General features: G+C 41.1%; 1 protein-coding gene across 3 annotated transcripts in view; it reads right to left on the bottom strand.

Annotated features, from left to right (window-relative positions):
- CNOT6 (CCR4-NOT transcription complex subunit 6) overlaps positions 1-22,633 on the bottom strand; it is a 32,992-nt gene extending 10,359 nt beyond the window's left edge. The window contains exons 1-6 of one of the 3 annotated variants that reach the window (XM_032124676.1): positions 22,459-22,633; positions 7,897-8,010; positions 5,242-5,428; positions 1,751-1,836; positions 690-779; positions 515-583 (exon numbers count right to left, since the gene is read on the bottom strand). In XM_032124676.1, the coding sequence (XP_031980567.1) occupies positions 515-583; positions 690-779; positions 1,751-1,836; positions 5,242-5,428; positions 7,897-8,008 (544 nt within the window). In that variant the 5' untranslated portion in view covers positions 8,009-8,010; positions 22,459-22,633. Of the gene's footprint in view, positions 1-514; positions 584-674; positions 780-1,750; positions 1,837-5,241; positions 5,429-7,896; positions 8,011-20,253; positions 20,631-22,458 lie in introns of those variants that run through there. The other 2 variants (XM_032124674.1, XM_032124675.1) reach the window with 2 other exon arrangements.
- Between the last annotated feature and the right edge of the window lie 377 nt (positions 22,634-23,010).

Genomic DNA, 23,010 nt, shown 5'->3' on the forward strand with positions numbered 1-23,010 from the left:
ACACTGCAATAATTGAGAAATACACTAAGATTTTTTTGGTGTGCAGCTAAATAGAAAAGGCTGTATTTCAGACAATTTATGCAGGAAAAAAAATTAGTGAAGAATTAAACATGACCTGAATCCCAATAGCAACAAAAATGCTGAATCAAGGATGATACCCTGGTTACTTAAAACAATTCTACATTTTTTGGAAATCATGCTCAAATGCCTCCACTTTTCTTATTCTCCAACAAATGCTAAATTAAGCCTGTTATAATTCCACTATTTAACTAATTGTGGACAACAGTTTCAATCCCTGTGAGAGGGATGTTAATTAAAAATAAATTACTTTAGAGTAAAAGACGGGTAAATCTGGAACAGGTGTTCCAGTTGGGATAGAATGACTTCAGCTGGCTGGTCAGCATTGCAGAGATGATTGGTTAATTTAAGCATTAACTTTTTTTCCAGTAAAGATCAACAGCTTTTACTAAAAGGAAAACAGAAGAAATGAGAAATCCTTGAAGTGTTACAGTACCTGTTGGTCTTGTACGGTCTGGTTCTTGCAACATAATCCAAGATCTTGGAGGTGGCTGTTCTGTCGAAACTATGGGAACATTTCAAAATAGAGATACAACAAGTGATAATCACATTTATTTTGCACAGCAGAAATAAATGTTTTAAGAATGATCACTTACTTCTTTTTGCAGTACCTGCCAAATTATCAAGCAAATAGTTCAGTAGCCTTCGTGTCCCATCTGGTTCCTGATACAGGTTCAGAATATCCTGTGTAAGTGGGTTTCCTACAAACCAATTCACAGGAATATTGAATAAAATATACAGAACTATTACAGACTTGCATATCAGTGTTGAAAGCTGACATCTTGGAGACAAGACCTACTATGAACTACTCTGGGGTTTCAGATCTCAGGTCTTCAATCCCACAAAACCCTGGATGTGTGGACAGCCCTAGTGAAGTTTAACAACATTCCCTGCTGATTCTGCCTTGGGACTGAGCACCCCAAAAGTGGTCCTTGGACTAAGAGCGGTGAAGAACTTGTGTGGTACAACAGGCAGAGCTGATGAGCCCAAACACAGGAGTCACCTCTGCTTGGTGTGAAACATCCACCAGCAGTTGATCTGACAGCCAGATCTCAGCAGAGACTCTGTCATCTGCCAAACATAAGCAGATTGCAAAAGTTGCCATGGACAACACACACTGCAATTGCCCAGTTTTAAAGGGGAGATAAACAGACTTTTGAGACTTAACAGTGTTTAGAGGTATTATATCTCTCAGTGCTTCTGATTTTGTGACTCGAAATTCCCCAAGGTCAGCAATTTTTATAGCTAGAATCCATACAGTTCAGAGGAAAAAAAAAAAAATTGGGAAAAGACTTAAATTGCTGCTTGCATAAATAGCACAGTACCCTGCAGCTGTACAAAGCATGTTCCCTTTCTGGCTGGAGATGTACCACAGTTAACCACAGACTGTTTCTTAGTTAAAGCAGAACTGCATTCAACTCCTATGCAAGCAACAGAAAGCTTCTGCTCACTCTGCAGAAAAAAAAGCAAACCTCTTTCTATGGGCACTGCTCTGCCAAACCTGTTATTTTTCTAAATAATCCCTAAGTAACAGTATTTATAAATGTGGAGTGAGCAGCTACATCTGGGATTGCTAATCAGTAACATTTAATGAACTAGCAGACTACAGCCATTACAGCCCAGCAGCAGTATCACTAAAAAAGCAGAGATACCAAGAAAAAAGCAGCAATACCTTTCAGACCCAAAGTCTGTAACTGGAACAGTTTTCCCAGCTCAAAAGGTAAAACTCGTAACAGGTTGTTATTTAAATGTAGTTCCCTGTAGATAGAGCAAGAATCATATGGGGCTGAAAACAGAGCAACATTTATCTGCAGCAGTAAAAGAATTAAACTAAAAGAGAACCCATATAGTAGCAAACCACAATATTGAAAAATTTAGAGACTAAACAGCAATGGTTAAGGAAATTCTGCTGTACTCAGACACACACATTCAGACAAAACACCTTGTGCTGAAGTACAGAGGAAAGGAGCTGTTTGGAGAGTTTCTCTTAAATGGTGAGACATTTTGTGAACATTAACAATAATTAAACACTTTAGTATCTACAAGTGATGATGCAGTAACAGCTCAGACAAACCAGACCATGAAACAGGTCAGCTGTGATTAAGAAATAAAGGGAAATTATATCCCTGAAACCAAATTAAAAAATCCAAGATCATGGCAGTATGATTACAGCTATGGCATTACCATGCAGCAGTCATTTAGCACGGTAATTTTCTGTTGGTTTGGGTGGTTTTCTTTTCATCATTTCAGTGGCAAGACAAAGTATGTGCTTTGTAACTCACAAAACCAATATACAGACAGGAACAGAATTCATGTCCTGAATTCTGATATCCCAACAAACTGGGCAGACAAAATAGACTTGTAAGTAGCTTTTCATTTTCCAAAATGCATTCCCATTAAGCAGGGAAGACTTTCATAGAATCAATCAGTATAAAGTTGCTGCTCCAAAGTGTTTACAACTTGGTGCCTAGAGACTTGAGGAGTATTTCTGGGCAACAAAAAGAAAAAAAAAAAAGAAAAGAAAAAAAAAAGGAAACCTGTAGGGCAAGAGTTAATTTAACTCTTTTGAGTTCTACAGAACAGCACTTGAGGGTTTCAATGCCTTTCCTGTCAAGGAATAAGCAGCCCAGAACTGACCCCAGGATTTGAGGTGTGGTGTCAGCAATGCCCAGCCCAGGGGAACAGTCACTGCCCTGGTCCGGCTGCCACACTAGTGCTAATCCAGGCCAGGTGCCATCAGCTTTCTGAGCCATCTGAGCACACCTGGTTTATGTTCAGATGCTGTTGACCACCCCCACCAGGTCCTCTTCAACCAGGCAGCTTCCCAGACACTGTTCCCCCAGAGTGGAGCACTGCCGGGTTGTGACTCAAGTGCAGGACCCAGCACTCAACCTGACTGAAGCCCACACCACTGGCCTTGGCCCATGGATCCAGCCTGTCCAGATCCCTCTGCAGAGCCTTCCTGCCCTGCAGCAGATCCACCCTTCCACCCAGCTCTGTGTCATCTGCAAATGTCCTGGGGGTGCACTCAAGTTCTTTCAAGCATATCAAGAGAATCTGTTTTGCAGCTGAGCTTTCCAAGATAACATGTTACAGTGTTTATTTTTTCCTCCTTTTTCTGCAAAGATCAGAAATCCTACTGCTCTGACATCTCTTTTTTCAACTACTTGCAGTAAAAAGAGAGATGAAAGGAGTCTTGGGTGAGCTCTGCAGTACAGACCAAACCCAGAGCTCCAGATGTGGGAGCTGGGAGAGCTGTTATCAGTTCTCAGTGTTGAGAGCACAAATGATTTCTGTGGCTCAGGATACCAGCAGTGCCCAGGGTTGAATTACTGTTAGTTTGAACAACTTCCCAGAATCCAAGGGAAGTGTCTGCAGCGAGAGCCAGCCTGAAACACAAAACCCCGGCCCAGCTGGGACCTGCAATGTGCTATCACATAGGATGTGCTTATGGGTTTTTCTTCACTTTCACCACAGTGAAAAAAAACCATGGAGCAGCTGCAATTTCTGAGGAGCACAGTGGGTTCATGCACAGCTTTTCACATCTAGAGATCTGTGCTCAAGTGCTGTGTTTTGGTCATAAATAGAAAACTTCTGTGACCTTAGCTACAAATTTCACATTTACAAGATTTAGCCTTCTCTGCTCAAAAGAAACCTAGGACTTGCAAGAGCTGAAGCTTCATAGAATCAGCCAGAATAAATCAGGAGAAGTGTTGGGAAGAAGGCATAATGACTTGACATTACTGATGACTCTGCACTGCTAAGCTACCTCCATGTCACAAGTGTTACATTTACAAAAATGTTTTTAAAAGACTGACAGGAGGCTAATGAAGTACAAAGATGAATTTGAGAATATTCCGGTAAATTTAGGGTTTCTAGCTCACAATATCCAAGGAGTTGGATAAAGAAGGGAAGAAACCTGTTACTAATAACTGCTTTTAATTGAAATAGTAATGCAATGAACTAGAGCTTAGAACAGACTCCTCTCCAGCTGAAAGCAACTATACAACATGCTACAAAGCAGAGCTGCCAATTATGCTTCAAAAAGCAAAGTCCCTTTGCTCAGCCTCCAAGGTTGAGACTTGAACTGCTCTGGAATTTGAGCTTTTAGTACCAATTTAATCAGCTAGTTTAATCCTCTCCAACAGAGCAGACTTTTCTAAAGGGGAAGAAAACGCAATGACAGATATTTCTATGTGCAAACTTGCTTTGCTTCCAGTTTCATGAAAGCTGTGCTGGCAGTCCACTTCTCTATCATTGTCTTTACTTCTAGTAACATTCTCTTTACTTTCAGACTCTGTACTTTCTGGATTTGAGAAAGCTGTTCATAAGTATCTTCAAAATTAATAGCAATAAAGGCAATTACTGGCAACTGTCTAATAAACCTAAGATAAGGCTCTTCCTTTGGGTCAAGGGCAAAAGACTGTTGCGTGTAAATATTTAGTCTTATATAAATAATTTATATATTCATGTAACAGTGTTTTTACAAAGCAAAATGCTGCAGCCTTAAGTATAATCTAAATAGGCATCATTGTTCATATTTCACTTCCAAAAGGAGTTTTCATTCCGTGCTAACTTTGTACATCTTGACATTGCAAAATTGAAAGGAAAAAAAACCTCAAAAAGCTGAGATTGGATCATTTTTTTCTCCTCCCCAGTTTGCACAGTAATGCAGTTACATCACAGCAAAGATGGGGAGGAGATGATACTAGACGTTGCAATTGTTATACAATAAGCAGAAGAAGAACTATTGTTAAGAATAATTACTAAATATGAATAAAGAGGAAAACATTGTAGTTAACACCATTATAAATGTTTAATCTGACCTTTTCCCTACTGTACTATGAGTTAAAAGCATTTTTTGGGGGGGCTTCACTCACTCTGAGAAAAACACCACACAAAAGATTTGTAAAAGAATCTGGAAAGAGATGCCTGAGAGGAAACCTGACTTGGAAAAATATAAAATGGGTGACTGCCATCAAACCAAGCACTTCTGAGGCTCATTCTGTGCTGTCATACATCATAACAGGAGATCACAGAAGAGCCAGTATTCAGGGAGGCAGATAAGAAGGGAGGAAAGGGGAATTTACTTATGCTGAAATTTGAGCTGTTGCTACAAAGATAAAAAAAGAACAATTTTAACTCCTGTTAGGATTTACATACCTGAGTGACACCATGTTTCCGAGCTCTGCTGGTAAACTGCGAATTTTATTAGAGGACAAGTCCAGATATACCAGATTGTGAAGCTTGGCAATGTCTGAAGGAATACGGGATAAGGAATTGTCACTGAGATGCAAAGCTGTCAAATGGGTCAGTGTCCACAATGATGAGCTTAAGCTTCTCACTTTCCCTGTGGAAGAAAGGTACAAGAGAAAACAGAACATTTAAAATACATAGATTTGGCAATAATAGCACATTTTTCAAGTATGTGCAGGGCCGGGGAACTTGAGGGGCAGTTTTGCTTGTGGGTTTTATTATTATTAATTTATTAAATGAAAATTCCATTAATTGTTGATTCTATAGACGAAAAATTAGTCTTTGTGTGAGAGAATGCAAGATATTACCAAGCATGCTTGAGATTGTTTTTCCCAATTCATACTTAAGGCTTAAACATCTGTCTTTCTCTAGTTCCATACAAGACAAAAACATTAACCAGCTGACCATGAATTTATCATTAACAGAGGTGTAAGAAATAGATTTTTTTCAATTATAGTTTATGTTTGAAATGAAAGACAGTGCTTCGGTTCACCCCTTATTTCCGCACATATTTCAAACCAAAAATCTTTACTCTATGGCATTAATCCAGCCAAGAACAGATAGAAACACTATATTTAGGGTGACTAAGATGCTTAGTTGAGAACATGGATTTCCATCTGGCATTCAACTAAAAGCTGTATCAACTATTGCCAGATATTTAAAAAAAGGTATGATTTTTTGTATAAACTGAAGGGTGGAAACATGGATTTGTGTGACAGAATCAAGATTTTTACACTGCCGCATGCAAGGAATGTGAGATATCATCAGAGGTCTCAAAATATTTCTTCTCTCCAAGATTTTTTTTTTTCCTTTGGGGTAAATTTTTTTCATTTACATAAATCATCTCACTGTACCAAAAGCATTAGGAGTACCAACACCAGTTTCTCCAAGGCAAAAAGTTAGTTAAAACAACTTTAAAATCCCCACTGTGACCCATCAATGTTAACAACAGTCTGGTTAATATTATACCAACACACGCACTTTGTAATTCCTTTCCTTAAACGATTTTCTTCAAAATAAAAGAATTCCTATTTAGTGCCCAGGGAAGGTTACACTGAGACTCAGTCCCTGGCAGCAAGATGTTTAATACTGGTATAATTTCCAGTGAGCTACAACAAAACGAGGGGCATAAAAAAGCCTGTAGTGAAAAGATGTGATTTAAACGAGATCAGTTAAAACATTTGTGGCTTTCTGTATTATGTGACCAAGTATTTTGCAAGGGAAGGACAGTGTGAACATTAATGAAACAAAAACATTGCACATTTTATTTTGCAAGGCAAATGCATACAGTTCTTAAGGGATTGATGCTCCTCTAATGCTCATTAAGAAATCTTTTGAGAGGTTTTAAATACAAATCAATAGTTCTTTGCATTTTTAAAGCTGAATTAACACCTCTTCCCCACCCCCAACGCAAACAGGTGACTGTGATCATAGAAAGCCTTGTAGCTGAAAGGATTTCCAATCAACATCCCTGATCCAGGCTCTCCACTCCAGCACCTCCCTTGGCGGGAATCAGTCTGTAGTGAGATTACCAGGCATGAAGGGAAAGAGCCATCACTTAATGCACTTCCTATTCAGAGCAGCAGATGTCCAAGAGGATTCCAAGCCTAATGCTGATAAATAATGCTGATTCTTGAAGCAGCATTTAACTAGGTTTCTGCATCTGTAACCTTCAGTAAAGAATGCTATTCACATGGTGAGACACATGGTACTGGGAGCAAGACACAGATTCAGTGAACTGGATGGAAAGATTCTTCATGATTTGAAGAACTGTTTTAATCCTTCTTCCATAAATTTCTCTACTGAACAGTCATTTACAAATCCTACATGGCAATTTTTGCAGACGCTTAAAGAACCTCCATATTTAAACAAAATTACAGCCTAAGTTTTAAACATCACAAAATGATTTTTTAATTCTTAAAATATCTGCTTGAATTTCCTTGTAAACACACTTTTTGTAGCAAACCCCGGGTTTACTCTACCAATCAAGAGACACTGGTGGTCCACACCAGTTGAAATACATGCTTATGAAGTCTGAGCATTATCTTACTTTTCAGAAAAGATTCAGAAGTCCAACAGTATCTCAAAGCTTGCACAGATTGTGGAGGTTTTGGTGTTTGTCTTTAATCTTAAGAACAGAGTAAAATTTACAACTGCTTTTAAAAAGAAAACTTCCGCTTCGTGGACTAATACCTTCCTGCTACATTACTTACAGTAAGAACATACCCCTATAGATCAACCTCAACTTCACCCTCTTCTGTTTGACAAATTAGATCTTAAATTCATGCTCTCACTCACTTCATCTTCTTAAAACACAAGAGCTCACATCCATATCCTCACCTTAACAACTTTCCTATCCATGGAGATTTCCCACTCGGCCCACCTTACCCCTCCTACAGCTCCCTGTGTTATCCTAATCCAAGCTCTTGCCTCCACACACCACAGCTGGCAGCTCCTATCCCAGCGTTCTCACTTCAAGGTAGGTAACTCCCCTCCAGACTTGTCCAAACCCACACTACTTGCAGTGAGTTCATAATTCAGGACCATGCCTCAGTTACTTACCACTTATTTCCAACTCTGCCCAGTGTGATTTCTTTCCATTGGCTGCTTCCTCTGAGGACATAATTGTGTACATCCTCCGTGGATCAGGTGGATCGTACTTTTCCTTGGGCATTCCTATTGAAACCAAAAGGCAAGTAATTAATTGAGATACTATATACTGAGAATTCTTTAGAAGGTAACTCCCATTTCAGTTAAATTTCATATTAGACTTATATACCAAATACTTTTCAAACCTACAGATAGTGTGCCCATTTACAAATGTCGCTGGATGGGAAATACTGCTATAAAATAGAAAGAGAGAGATTCCTGAAGCTCCTAAAATGACAGACAACAGTCTAGTCCCCCACCCACCCCTGCAATAATTTACCAGAATCTGCAAAGCAATTTAAAAATTGTGTCCCACCACCTTCCGTGGCTATGCTGTGTGTCCCTCAAAACTGACACATTCCACTGCAGGCTCTTTTTTCTTCAACAATGAAACTTCAAAAAGAGATGATCCACCTCCACTGGGATCTCTCCCATACTCCTAGAGAACACATTTGCTAATAACTTTGATTCTCTATCACTTCCAGGTTACTGCCATTGTCAACTTTTCACACAAATCATCATCAAGAAAAGAATTGGTGTTTCAAAAAGATCCTCAATTTTTTAAGTTTGCAAAATGACAGGTTTTAATCCAACCTTCACCTTACTTTCTGCAATCTAAAAATATTGCGCCCAAGGTAGATATTTCTATCACTTTCTTCAGCCAAGTATTTAACACTGAAATTGAACTTCATTTTCCTCACTCTTTTTCACATCATTCCCTGTAACTTTATAAGAATAATTTTCTAGGTTCTTTTTACCAAACTCAACCATGCACCATGACAGAGAAGCAAACATTCCTCTCCAACAAGCAACAAGCTATAAATCTATTTCTATGAAACAGAGAAATTAAACAATGCTGGCTCAAGTCACACTTAAAAACACATTAGAGGCGATATTATGCGATTGTTTAGCAAAATACATTACAGCAGTATTATAACACTACCCAAACCCACTCAATGAACAAGCAGCTATACTGGTCAAATTTCTAAGGACGTCTTCCTACCAGGCCTTTTAAGGCTTTCTCATTTTTTCATTTCCTGGGACAAAGTGAAAAATGTTGTCATTATATAAAATAATCAAAGAATAAGTCCTAGTAAATAAGACTATCAACCAGACTTATAATCTGTTTACTGATTTTACTGAAAAATGTTTACTCTGCACGTTAAACAAAACAACAGAAATCCACCAAAAACTTTCTGATAACTACACAGCTTAATTAAAATAAAGCTTTTAGGTATCACATGCTTACTTTAATATAAAAGCTCTTTTACTAAGTCACACTCCTCATTCCCTTTCCCACTCCTGGGCAAAACCAGATTTCTGCAGTGAAAAGAAATTCCCCTTTAAGAAGGGAATTGTGGGTAAAAGGATCAGATTATAAATAGCAGCTGGGTGAGGCTCCTTCCAGAGTGAAGGCACTCGAGTATCTAGGGTGCTGGGATCACCAAGTATAACACTTTTTTCATCAAACTTGACTAATTAAACGAGAGGAGAGTGGATTATAATCACCAGAAAGGTAAAAGCATAACTTCTCCCTGCAATAACTATGCAACTGGTGCAAGAATATATACCAAAGCAATGTATAGAACATCTCTTCTGAAATTTCAACGTATAATTATATATAATTCACAAAGACCATGTACGAATGCTCCAGCTTGTCAGGAAACATTTACCTTCCTCAGACATTTACTGCTTTCTCTTCCTGCCGCTCCCTGAATTAATAAATATGTTCCAATTTTTTGAGAAGCAGGTATAGCAAAGACAGAAATCTCATTCAGTAAAGAAACACGAATGCTCCCCAGAGCACACTCAATCACATGCACTAATTAACAGCTTTGCTGGTACCAGCAGTGTATCACTGCTCACTACTAAAAGAGGATGACATACTTTTCCAGTGGGTTTTGTTAATGTACACTAAAACAATTAGAGATTTAAGAATTTGAGGGTTTAACACTGGATCCTGGTGAAGCTGCATTCCCGGTCCATCCGCTGCACCACCCTCCCCTCAAAAAAGTTCCTGCTCTTGATGGTTTTCCCTCTCTCACTGCTGCATTTCTCAGAGGATGAGTCCCTGCTGTTTAGGACTACCAGGTGCCAAAAAGCAGCAAATGCTTGAGAGCCTCCTGGCTGAAAGAGCTGCTGCTGCCCGAGAGCATCACAGCCATCAGCCACATCAAGGATACTGTCACACCAAGCATTAACACATCTTCATCTATCACCCAGAACCCAGAATTTCTCAAGAACTGACAGGAAGGCTAAATTTGGGTCATATTTCACAGGACAGCATAAAATACAAGTGCAACACCTTGAACTGCATTTCAAAACTTCACAGCATGGAGTAGTTCAAGAAAATCAGTCTCTTTTACTGTCTCCTTTCTCCACCTCCCCAAATCCAAATTTAGCACCTGCTCAGCTGCTACAGTAAATCATAAAAGCTGAGGTGAACATCAGATTAAGTAATAGAGTTTTGTCAGACTAAAGCAATTTTTAGTAAGACCCATAAAATAGTGTTGAACATCCTTAGAACCATTGATAACTGCAGCTTTTAACAATTATCATGGTAATTTTCAGAAGAGCTTATACCACCTGTAATTTTCACTTGCACCAACACAGATGGTGGAAGCACCATTAATGTTAGGTTGTTACAGCGTACAGTAAATCAGTTTGTAAAGGAGAACATTTTTATAACAAAGATATGATATGGATTCCTGGAACACACTCCAGACTACATAAATTTAATGAAAAGGACATTTAAGTATGTTTGAATGCAAATGAAATTGTTTACTATCTTGTACCAGGTTATTAAGATTGTCATTTTAATAGCTGTAAAAATTGAAGAGCTTGACAGTCGAAGTGAGTGTGGCTGCCCACTCCCACCCTGGGTCCCTCAGTCCTCACACAGAATTAACACCCCCCCTACCCCAAAGTAACCGAGCCAAGCAAGGTCAATGAAGTCAACAGCGCACAAGGTCTGGCACAAGGAATTAGATCTCAAGCCTCCAGTGCAGACACTGTTTTAAGCCCTTGTTTGTACAGAGGGTGCTGAGAGACAGGCATTGGGACAGGGTGACGGGAAGGAAGCAGGGACTGACAGCCCCTTCAGGGAAGGGTGACAAGGATCAGAAAAAGAAGGAAAAAACCTGAAGGTTGTTACGTCAAGGGAGGACAACCTGATGGAAGAAGAGCTGACAAAGCTCTACTACACCTACTACAGCAGGTGGGTGACGGAGCTCTGGCTCTGGCTTCACTCAGAACAGACCACTGGAGACAAAGCCAAATGTTCCCAGGTCGAGCTGCACCTGCCTCGACTGCTGCCTGTCTCTCCAGATTACAGCCATGACTGCAGCCAGGTCATGCACAGCCAGGCTGGGCACTGGGCTTGGAACTGTCCTGGAAAATGACAGTGTCATTACCAGCACCATGAGCTCCTGGGGTGTGCTCCCAGCCGCAGCACCAGGGCCATGAAGGGCACCACGTCAGGAGGAGCTGGTGGCCTAGAGAAGGACTTCCTGGAGGCCAAGCTGGTTTAGATACACTGCTCCCCGTAGAAGAATGAAGGGGGTTCAGCTCATTGCCTGACAAGACATTTGGAATGATAAGTGTCCTTGGCTATGGACATGTGCAAAGTGGAAGCTGGACTATAAGGTAGTTAATGCTCCAGGTAACTACGGAGACTACCAATAAATAATGTCTTCAAAATGAGAAATGAATCTGCTCTGAGTGGCAGGGAAGGAAAGACGATGACATTTTTTTCCTGTTCTACCCTTCTGCCATTTTTATGAAATTGGAAGATGGCGAGGAGGAAGATTTAAATAAATAGGTAGGTGAGCAGTTATTTTGAGAATAAGGTTTTGGGGTTTTTTTAAGCACCAACAGGAAATACTATGGCAATCCTTCATTTCCTGAAATGCTTTCTAAAATATCATGATAAATTAACTTGATTTCAAAACTAAACGTATTGGACAACTCCTGTAGGCCAAGTACAATCTTTTATACTATTACTATGGAGGTAGATGTCAAGTTTGCCCCTAAAACATCATCTTTAAATTAGGAAAAGAAAACTTGGATTCTAAAACTGTGTAGAAAATGATGAACAAGAACAACACAGTGTTCAGACATAATTTCAACTGATCTAATCAACTATTCTGAAATAACTATTTCAATACTTACTATGAACCATCTATAAACTCCATTTACAAACCTGGGAGCACATTTAGAAACACTGCAAGATCACAATGCTGAAGCATTATAACTCCACTTCTGAAACTTCCTAACACGTCGGTGACTCCTTTTGACTTCCCCTCCTTCCCCTTTACTTGCTTTTACTTGTCACTAACACACTAATGCAGATCAGGAGCAGAAAGTAAACAAAGTAGCACCACTCCTGATCAAGTGCAGAATTACTCAAACTTTCTGCTACTTTAATTAAAAACAATGAATAAACTATGCAAATCTAGATCTAATAAAGTAAGAAGTAACAAGACAATTGGACAATATTTTCCATTTGTTGATGCAGTGCAGTATTACTTGCCAAATAAATTACTTCTGAACCGCTGAAAAGTAGCAGGATAGAAAGCAATCTATTAAGTTGCTCAAAGATTTCATAAGAAAACAATAGCACATATGAGAGACTTTTTTTTCCCTTTCTCTCTCCAAACCCTCACAGTGGAAGCTCACCCCAGACCATTCTTTTGTAACCTTGTGCCTTTAACCCTGAAGCTCTTTTCCATGCAATCCAAAGTTTCATTTAAAAATGGGTTCTAATGACCTTCCCCACAAATATAAATGTTTCTTAAATTGACTGGTCTGTTTTGAATTCAAAGTTAATTTAGGATCCTCCACACCCTCTACCACTTGCACTGTGGTTTTACAATGCGTGAAGCAGAACTAAGCTGGTCCTCCTGCAGTTCCTCTTCCCCAGGACCCTGTACTTCCAACTTCACTCTTGCATCAGCACCAACTTTTGTCTGGTAACAAAGGAGCTGGTGAAGAGAATTAAACTAAGGAGGGAAGAGGGGAAAAAAAAATATATATTTGTGGGAGACTAGCTTCCTGTGTTATTATTCCTGTAGAGCAGGAATGTATGTGTGGATTTGCAGCTGTTGAAATCAGGGCACCGTCATAATGGCACTTCTGGCCACACTGACACACAATCTCTTCTCCCATAGCAGGAAGCAAACTCTTGCTTCCAGCTACCCTCACCCAGTTAAACAGTAACACTGAACAAAGTCTGAAATCCTAACTGAAAGCAAAGTACATTGCTTTTGAGATAACTTAAGGCTGTAGCAGTTCTAGCAATGTATAGGCTAATCAGATATGCTAAGCTGTATTTAAAGGGTTAATTTCTACTGTTGAGATTTATTAGAATTAACAGGAATTACTGCTTTCAACTCCAAAGAGTGACCCTCTTCAAAGGGAACAGAAGTACCTCTAAAAGATAACTCCTGTGCTTTGGAAAAAAATCTTTAAGGTAATTTCATAGTGCTGTATTTCAGTTTAACTATAAAACTGCAGATTTGCCCTTTCCTATTCAAAGACTCACTACCCCTTCTTTAAAAAGTGCTTTTCCAAAATGAATCAAGCTTGCTGCCTTCCCTGTCTTGTCACTGGTGGCGCTTTACTCAGCAAGTCATGAATTTCTATGAGAACTTAATTACATTTCAGCTTGAAGTACAGGCAAATAAGCAACAACACGGTCCCTGGCCAGGATTACAAGGTGCAACATCTGTCACCTCCTCACAGAGAAGCAACAGCAGCTTGAACTGGGTTTATGATAAAGGTCAGTCCCTGCAGAATTTACACACTTGACTTGATGAGTTGACTCAATGACTGGATTTATCCTCAGCCTGTTCCATGCCTGGGCAACAAACTGGAGAGTGATGTCAATACTGAAAACTGATGGAAAAATATTCATGGGCAAGATGTCATTATGAGGAAAGGAAGCAAATACCCAACGCATCCCAGATAAACCTCAAGTGCCCTGTGAAGTAAATTTAATGTATTTCAGCTAAATTCTTATTTCAAATGATTTGGCACCACCCCACCCTCCTAAGACATAAAACTTAAACTAGAGAATTGGATACTTTTTCTGTATCCTGATACTCTTCCTACAAAACCTTCTAAATTTCATGTCATCTTATTTCTATAAATGTCTTATTCAAAACATACTAAATTGAAACTTTGTTTTTTTAAAAAATAAATCTTAACATATGCCTGTAGTTTTGGATTTCCCAACTACTAGCAGGTATACACCATAATATGGAAGCATACTTGCATTCTGCTATGAAATATAACTTGCTACATAATGTATATTTTGTAGCAATACAGTATACAGTATTTATGTTACACATTTTTATACATGTATTTTATACAAAATATATTTTGCTATAATGTATTATAACATGCAACAACTACAAAATATATTTTGCTACAATACACAAGCAGATAAACCAAACTTCAGAAAAGCAGGTGTGGGCCATCACCCAAAAGAAAAAAAAAAACCTGAAAGAATCAAATCTGCCTCAAAATTGAGAAATCCATACTACCGTACATTAGAATTAAAATCACAAATATTTTGAGGCTGAATAAACAGAAATCTAAGGACTTGCTTATCTACTGAACACAACCTTACATTTAACTTTGTAGGCATGAACCAGATCCCTCTATTGAAATATATACAAAGAAAACACCAGTGTTGCAAGAAACCACATATTTATTTTCTCCCTACTAGTGTGCTGCTTCAAGGCAAATATCAAGTCTGTTGTGTAAACACCTATTATTTGTGGACTAGTACAAACACTCTTTGGCATTTTATTTGAAAGAGGCTGCTCGAATAATTTTTTTTTTTTTTACAGTATGTATTTAGTATTGAAAAAATAAGGCTAGGAAAAATCTGACTGGGAAAGCAGCTAAAGGTCAACACCTGAATTTTTCAGAAGACACGTTGTAAATTAAAAATTTCCGTTTCCCTAGTGTGGGGAGGGATGGCACGTACCAGCTGTGGGCACAGGCAGAACTGAGGCAGCACAAGGACAACTCCCAAGAGACTCAACTGTAACACGTGGGAAAGTGTCAAGATCCCTTTAACCCAATTGATAGCCTAATGTTGGAATAATCTAAATTAAAAATATAAAAAAAGCTGTTGAGTCAACACGAAGTCAATTGATTCATTCCAAGCACTTTTTCACTTGCTAAGATCACATTTTAGTGGCTGTTAGCATATTAAGATTTAATGGCTTCATCAGGGATGTAATGCTTCTCCATCCCATTTTGAGGACTTCTAAAACTAATTTTACACAACTGCCAATACAAACCCACGAGTCACCCTTCCTCTTTTTCAGACTTAAGATAATGCAGTGGGATGTGAACATGCATGTGAACATGTGTAATAATAAATACAAGATATAATAAATACAAGATACTGATTAAGTCAATATCCACTAATTCATGTAAGTATATCTGGAATATTACTAATCAGATGATTTATTTGAATTTGCATATATAAGTTCTACTAGAGAAAAATCAGAAGCTGACAAATGCTTTAATATTCTTTCAAAAATCCATAAAGCTGTTGCAAGTTCAGCAAAGCCCTTAATCTAGCCAAAGTTGACTAAAATGAAACATAACCCTCCTGAAACTCAAGCAAAGCATCCTGGTTCAGATAAACTGGGCCATAAATGTCAAAAGATTTACTTGCTGTCTTCAAATCAGGAAGGCTCCATTAGACTAGAGAGCACTGACTAGAACAGGCTTTAAATTTTGTTAAGTTCAAAACTCAGTCATTTCGTATTTTTAAGAAGATCATATTAAATTTTGACCTGCAGGTATTTCAAATTTAATTAAGGTTTCTTTGTCCTTCTAAACTACTTGTTTACAGAAATGCAAACTGGCTGGTTCCAGCCGGCAGTGGCAGGCATAGGGAAGATGTCATTTTCCAAACTTCTACTTTTTCTATCACAATTTCCCACAGATAAGCAATGTGCAGCCCAGTATTTTAATGGTGTAATCCTTTAAACCTTGCACAGTGTGAAAAACTTGCTTACCATCATTTCACTAATGCAAAGAAGCAGTTGCCACTTCCATGTTCAGTTGCTATAAAAACTAGCTTGGGTTCAAAAGAGAAGTCTAAAATGGTCAGAGTACAAAAGGCACAATTCAGCACAGAGGTCCTTGACTGCTCCATCTTCTAGACAGACTACAAGACAGATCTGTTTTATCAGACTCATGATAAAAAACCCTCAAATTCCCACCCCTTACTCTGCACAACATATAATCATTAGAAATACGATGTCCAAACGTTCTCAGTGTAGCAAACATGGTCCAGATGATTAGAATAGTTCTTAATTATCAGAAATTGTATCTAATTATGACTGTAGTAAAAGGCTGCTGTATACAAAACAAACACTAACACAAAACCAAATTGCAAAGCAAAGACTGACCTTAACTGGTATCCCTGGAACCAGATTGGCTAGTTAATGAGTACTACGCAGCATTCAGCTTTTTGCACATTCTGTTAGTGTACTCTGAAATGCCAATACATTAAAGAGATGTCAGGTTCACTAATTACTTTAAGAATTTACATAAACTGCATTGCATTACAGAATTGCATACTGTACAAGTCAGATGGAACCTAAAAGACCAGCTTTAAAAGGAAGAGTTGTGCTGTAAAACATTTAGCTTCAGGTTTTATAAATGTAGGCAGAAGGAAAAAGGCTTAAAAGCTTCACCTACAAATGTCTCTAGGAATCTGAGAATGGACTTACACTCCAAAACATTAATATAATACCAACTGCCACTCCACTGGTTGTATCCAATCATATTTGACAATTTAGTTATGATTCTTCACAATAAATGGAATACTGATTCTTGTTTAGCAGACCTAGAGCAAAATTTCTTATCTTGGTCCAACTCAGTAAGCTATTCTAAATACTGGCACATGCACCAACACGTTCCTTACCACATGTTCCTTTATGTGTCTGCAGAATGCTTACCACATTTCTGTTGTTTCACAGGGGAAAACACAAAGTCACCACACGAAACACTACTTCTTAGTCTTACAACACAACTAAGGAGTAAGAGAGAACTCAGCAACTTTAAATGAAGTTTGGATATGAGCTCATTTTCAGCATTCCTGCTACAGAACTGGAGCTTGACAAGAGGTGTCAGTATCTAAATCCAAAAATCTCTGCCTTCCCCAAACACAATTTCTAGATACCTAAATGCTTGTTAGTATTAGTGTTGCTAAACTAACTGAAGGTCAGGATGTTACAGAACTCAACATACAGCTGATGCTTTACCCATATAGCCACATCCTGACAGCAAGCAAATTATTCACAGATTCGTTTTGCTTCAAATTTAACCAACAAGCCTGCAAATGTTTTTCCACAACCACACTCTTGCACAGCAAAGCCAACTCAAGACTTCTTTCCTGTCCCCATGTCCCACTGCATCACCTCTCTCTGTTGTGTTGATGCAGCTGTTTGTGAGACAATATTGAAAACCAACAACGATACTCAGCTAAGAAAGTGGGGTTTAGAGGTTGTGGGGGGTTGGGTTTTTTTAATAACAAAGTATCACCACTCAGCCACATCACTGGTTGGTTTTGAGCATTACTCTGACAACCGTTGTACTGACACGGATTATGTGGATTTAATGAGCAACCCAAGTAGCAGCTTTCCAAATTCTGCCACTGGAGAGAAGTCCTGACCTACTAAATCAGAAGAAACCATGAGGTGACCTAGTCCACTACTCCCTATACAGAAAGCATCTATCCCATGACTGATCATTGCAAATCTCCAGAGGTGACTCTTTCATCATGTTTCTCATCAAAACATGATTCCTTACTAGTTTTAATTATTCTTCACACTTACTGCTTGTTCCTAAAAGCTCTCATTCCTGAAAGTACTCTGCAGATGAACTGTGATTGAGGCAGCACTGAAATTCCTTAGTTCCCAGGACCTTTGCTTTGTCAGACAAAGCTCCTCTGTTGGGTGAGTAACTGTTAAAACTTCTTTAAAACAGTATTTAAAAGTATTAGTGGTCAGAGTGCAGCATAAAATACCTTCAGTAGTTTTTATTTTCAGCCATTATGATGCCATTTCCTTCCTCTGACAGGTGATACACATCAGATGGTGCACAGCCAATCCTGGTGGTGTTTTAGTTTAGTTTCAAGCCTTCAGTCTTTGTAGGTGTTGGCTAAACGTGGCCTTTGTTGCAAAAATCACATGACAGATCTGCCTCTGAAGCAAGTTTTTTTCTGATCCCTGACTCTGCAAACTGATCTATGCAGAGAGATACTTTTGTGGAGCAGCATTTAAGTCCGATCAATGTGCAGGATTCACATCTCACCCATCAATATACTCCAAAATAGCTCAAGCAATAAAGCTGCACATATTATTTGTAACATGCAGGATATGACATTATTGTATATTCCTGGTCTCCTAACCATGGCAAGATGCTGGACCCTCATGACAGGAGCTGTCACTCAAATTGCTTCAGCATGTTCTAGAAAACCCCAGTCTTTCAACTGAAACTGCTGCCTTGTTAAGCAAAGGATGCTTTGGAGACACCGGTATTATAAAATGGAAAAAAACTTTAGGAAGGTCTTCAAGTAGGGAGCCCCTTCACTTGCAGAGTAAAGGCTGCACACCAGGAACATGAACTAAGATGCACAAGAGAGCCATCCAAATACCCAGGCTGTGATCACAATGTCGAGTTGGCAGCCTCCATAAAACAACTAACAGCATTTCCAGTCTAAAAAAATCTAAAGTCAAATCAATCTCTTCCTGCAGATCTCCACTGTAGCATAAATTGGAATCTTAACAGCAAGTATTTTAGTTTTGAAATAAACAACTGTATATATTTACTGCTCCTAGTCCCTCTTTGATTCATACACTAGAAAAAAAGGCCTCCAAGGCATTAACAAAAGGATTCATGTTGCAGTCTTACAAAAGGAAAAACTGAGTTGTTGCCAATCTTTTTTTTTTTAAACAAGCACCATCTTGGAAGTGCAATTAGTAGCTAAAAGTACATGTTAAGCATTTAAACAGCTTTTTCTTTGGGACCTGCCTAAGCATTTGTAAACTCTTAAAGACTTCAGCTGCAGAAATTGCTCCATGTAGAAATTGTGAGTGCAGGTCCCCAAGCTTATGCCAAGATTCCCTTGTTGAGTGGACTTGTACAACCCAATTTCAATGTAAGAACATAAATTACGTCACTTAACACAATGCTAATAATCTTGCAGGGTATTGTACAATAATCACACTTCCAAGCGTGAAGCACCAACACTTTAGAAGAAACAAAACAGATGAAACCCTGCAGTGACTCAGTTTGAGCAATTTATGCATAAAGTTTTCAAAATTACACCATGGAGAAGGATAAATTTAAACTGGAATCAGTAATGTCAGTATTTTGACATGGGAAGTAGTGTAAAACCTCAGCATATGGATTAAAAACCTCAGATACTTTGTATGTAACTGGGCATGGGTCAACCTCTACCTCATGCCACTAGAACTAAAATCTGGTGGCTGGGTCTGTTGAGAATATTCTTGTGGTGTTTTAAGGTCACTGATACCTTTTTAAAGCTCACCATACACAACTATAACCTTTCAATACTACACGTAATTTCCTGACAATAAAACCCCTATAGAAATAAGTGTCAATTCTTGTACATCCCTTCAATTCTGAAGACTGAAAGGCATCCTCATTCCTAAAGATTCTGTGTGGAATCTTTGCCTAAAGTGGCCCCATTTGAGACTGGGATATAATGGTCAGACTGCACATACACAAGCGTACAGCCAAAAGGACATGACAAAAACAGATAATAATTTAAAACTCAACAGTTTGTTAGCAAACAGAACCAGGACCTCTGCAACAGGGACTCCACAACTGGATGGAAGAATCCTGGTTCACCACATGGACTCTTGGGCATGGTGGTGAGCCAAACAGCATGGCACACTGCACTACAAACATTAATATTAAAGATTTTGGTGACAGATTAACATAAACATTTTTATTTATACAGCCATGTTTTCAAATATAACTTCTTTTGTTCATATGTAGGGAAAGAATTTTTAGTTTGCTCAGTCTTGGAACCATTTTAAGGACAGCGGTTTCCATCACGAACATTGCACTTGGTTAAAATAATGTCTTCCTAATATCTGTACCTAATAGGGTACAGCCCTATCTTAAAAAGGTACCACGCTCATTCAATTTGTGACCCTTCATAACATGTTTTCAGGTCTTCATGTATAAAATGTCAAATGTATTTACCTGCCCATGCAGTATTACAGTTTCATCTATCTTTATATTTCAGTTCTTCCTCTACAATTCAAGCACAGTAAACAGCCTGAACATGAGACTGTATTCAAAGTTCAACTTCAGAATGCAAACAGAAAAGAGATGCATGGCAGGATCCTTTTTAAACATGGGCTGATCCAAGCAATTCAGGTGAAAAGCGAACAAATAGTTAATCCAAATGCGAAGGGCTCCATTTCAGTAATAGCATGAATAAACCCCCACAGAAGGCTCCATTGCTAGCAGCAAACTCCAGAGAGTCCAGATGAACCAGCAGGAAGAACAGAGGGCGGATAATCCTGTAAAATTACCCCAGTGGAAATGTTGATAAATTCCCAATTACGAGACCTGCTCTAGAATAAAAAAAAAAATGCGAGATACAATACAATTACCAGTCAACACTTGCACATCTTTGTATTTAAGCCAGACAAATACCACAGGTATTTCTTAATCCCTTGGATTTTGAATTAGTTACCCACTGTGGTGAAATCTAGATTATAAAAATAAGCCCCAGAAATCAAATGAAAAAACAGGCAATCTGCAATTCTAGTTACAAAGCAAATACCCATCCATGAAGTTCTATTTTCGGTGACACAATTTTCTATGCGTTTGTGGAAATACAGATGGCTGTATTAAAAAACAAACAAAAAAAACCCCAAAACAAAACAAAAAAATAAACCAAAACAAAAAAAACCAACAAAACCTTTAGCTTACTGCATTTGTTTTGAATACATTTCTTATACTACACAAAGTAGCACAGAATCATGTTGGAGAAGACCTCTAAGATCATCGAGTCCAACCTAGGACTACAACCTAGTAGGTTCCATATGAATTTTTAATGTTTGTAGAAAAATTGCTGATAAAATATGTATTCACCATAGATACCAAGACAGAGACAGGTGTATTAGATATCTCCTTTCCTAAAGCTTTGTCTGATCCCAGGCTTATCACTCTCCATAAAATTCTGGAATAGGAAAGGCTGTCCTGTGGGCCCCACGGCAGACCGGGGGGTGCGGGAGCTCCCCGCCGCCCGTTCCCCCGCAGGATGCGGTTCCGCAGGCAGCCCAGGCGCTCATTCCCCGTGCCCCAGCCAAGGCAAGGGCCCCGCTCGGTTACAGAACGGCGGCCAAGCCGCTCCGATCGCAACCCCGGCCCAATTCCCTCTGTTTATCCCTGCATGCGCCTGTCCCGCGGCCTCGAGCGCCCGCCCCCCGCGTCCTCCTATTGGCCGCCGCCGCTGCCACTCACGGCCCCTACGGCCTCCCATTGGCCGCCACCGCTGCCACTCACGGCCTCCACCCGCCCCGCCGCTCCCTCCGCCGGAACGAGCGAGCGCCGCTCCGGCCCCGCCGCCAGCGCGGCCGCGGCTCCCGCTGCCGGCGGGGCGGGGAGGCACGGGAGGGCGGGCGGGCGGCTGCCGCCGCGGCTCCTTCCGGAGCAGGCGAAGCGCTCCGCTGACAGGCAGCACTGCCGCCCCTCGGTGCGCGCCCAGCCAGGCGGATCGGCCTCCGGGGAGGCAGCGGCGCGGGGCGCCGTGCGTGGAGGGTGGACGGGCAGTTCCCCCGATTGATGTCATTTCCCTCTGCCTTTTGTTTAATTATTTTAAACTCAATTCCACGGTGAGGAAAAAAAACCCAACAAAAACAACAAAACCTACCAGCACCAATAATAACAACAACAACAACACAAAAACAACTTCAGGCTTCCAGATGCCATTATACTAATTTCTCTTAATTGCCTTCCCGATGCAAACAGAGCTGGGCTCCTGCGCGGCGCCGCCCGGCCCGGCTCCCTCCCAGCCTCCTTCCCTGCCTCCCGCTCGTCGGTGGGCGCTCGCGGGGCTCGGGCCAGGGGTGCGGAGCCCCCTCCCCGCCGCCCCCGTTTCCAAGGCCGCCGTTCCCCGCCGCCTCCCCGGGCGCGGAGCCTCCCCCGAGCGTCCCCGCCGCAGCGACTGCCCAGGCCCAGCAACCCCCTCCGGAACGCCCCCACGCCCAGAGGGGCCTCGGCCCCCCCCCGACACCCCCGAACGACGCGGCGCGGGGGCTTCTCCCCGCCGAGCCCGGGGGTCCCCCCTCGCCGTGCCACCGCCGGACCCCCCCGTCAGCGCACTCCCCCCCAGCGCTGCCCCCCCGGGCAGAGCCCCCCCCCCCGGTCCGGGCCGGGCGCCGGAGCCGCCCCTACCTGTGGCTGCAGCATCCCCGTCCCCCCGCCGCCCTCGCTCCGCCGCCTGCCTGGCTCTTTGTTTCCTGCCGCGGGCCGGACGGGAGAGCGGCTCCCCCCCGCCTCCTCCTCACACTCATTGAAAGCAAACAAGCATCATGGCGGCGCTGGCGGCGGCGGCGGCTGCGGGCGGGCCGGCCCCCCTCCTCTTCCTCCTCCTCCTCCTCCTCCTCCTCCTCCTCCTTCTTCTCCTCCTCCTCCTTCTTCCTCTCCTCCTCCTCCTCCTCTCCTGTCCGCTCTCCGCCCCACCTGCCCAGGCCGCCGGCACTGCGCGCACGCTCCGCGGCCGCGGAGGGAGCCCGGCGAGGGGGCGGCAGGGCCGGGGGGGCCGCGGGGTGATGCGGAGGGAGGAGTTTGGAGCGTGTTTTGGGGTACGGCCGCAGGAACGCGGCGGGGGAAAAGCAGGTGAAAGTAATGTGTGGGCTGCGGAGTAAGGCACGCAACCCGTGCAAGCGGTGTGTGTCAGGGAAGGGGTTCCTAGCAGGAGCCCCAGAAAGGCGAATGGGAATAGTC

The sequence above is a fragment of the Corvus moneduloides genome, chromosome 15 (genome assembly GCF_009650955.1).
Source record: "Corvus moneduloides isolate bCorMon1 chromosome 15, bCorMon1.pri, whole genome shotgun sequence".
NCBI lineage: Eukaryota > Metazoa > Chordata > Aves > Passeriformes > Corvidae > Corvus > Corvus moneduloides.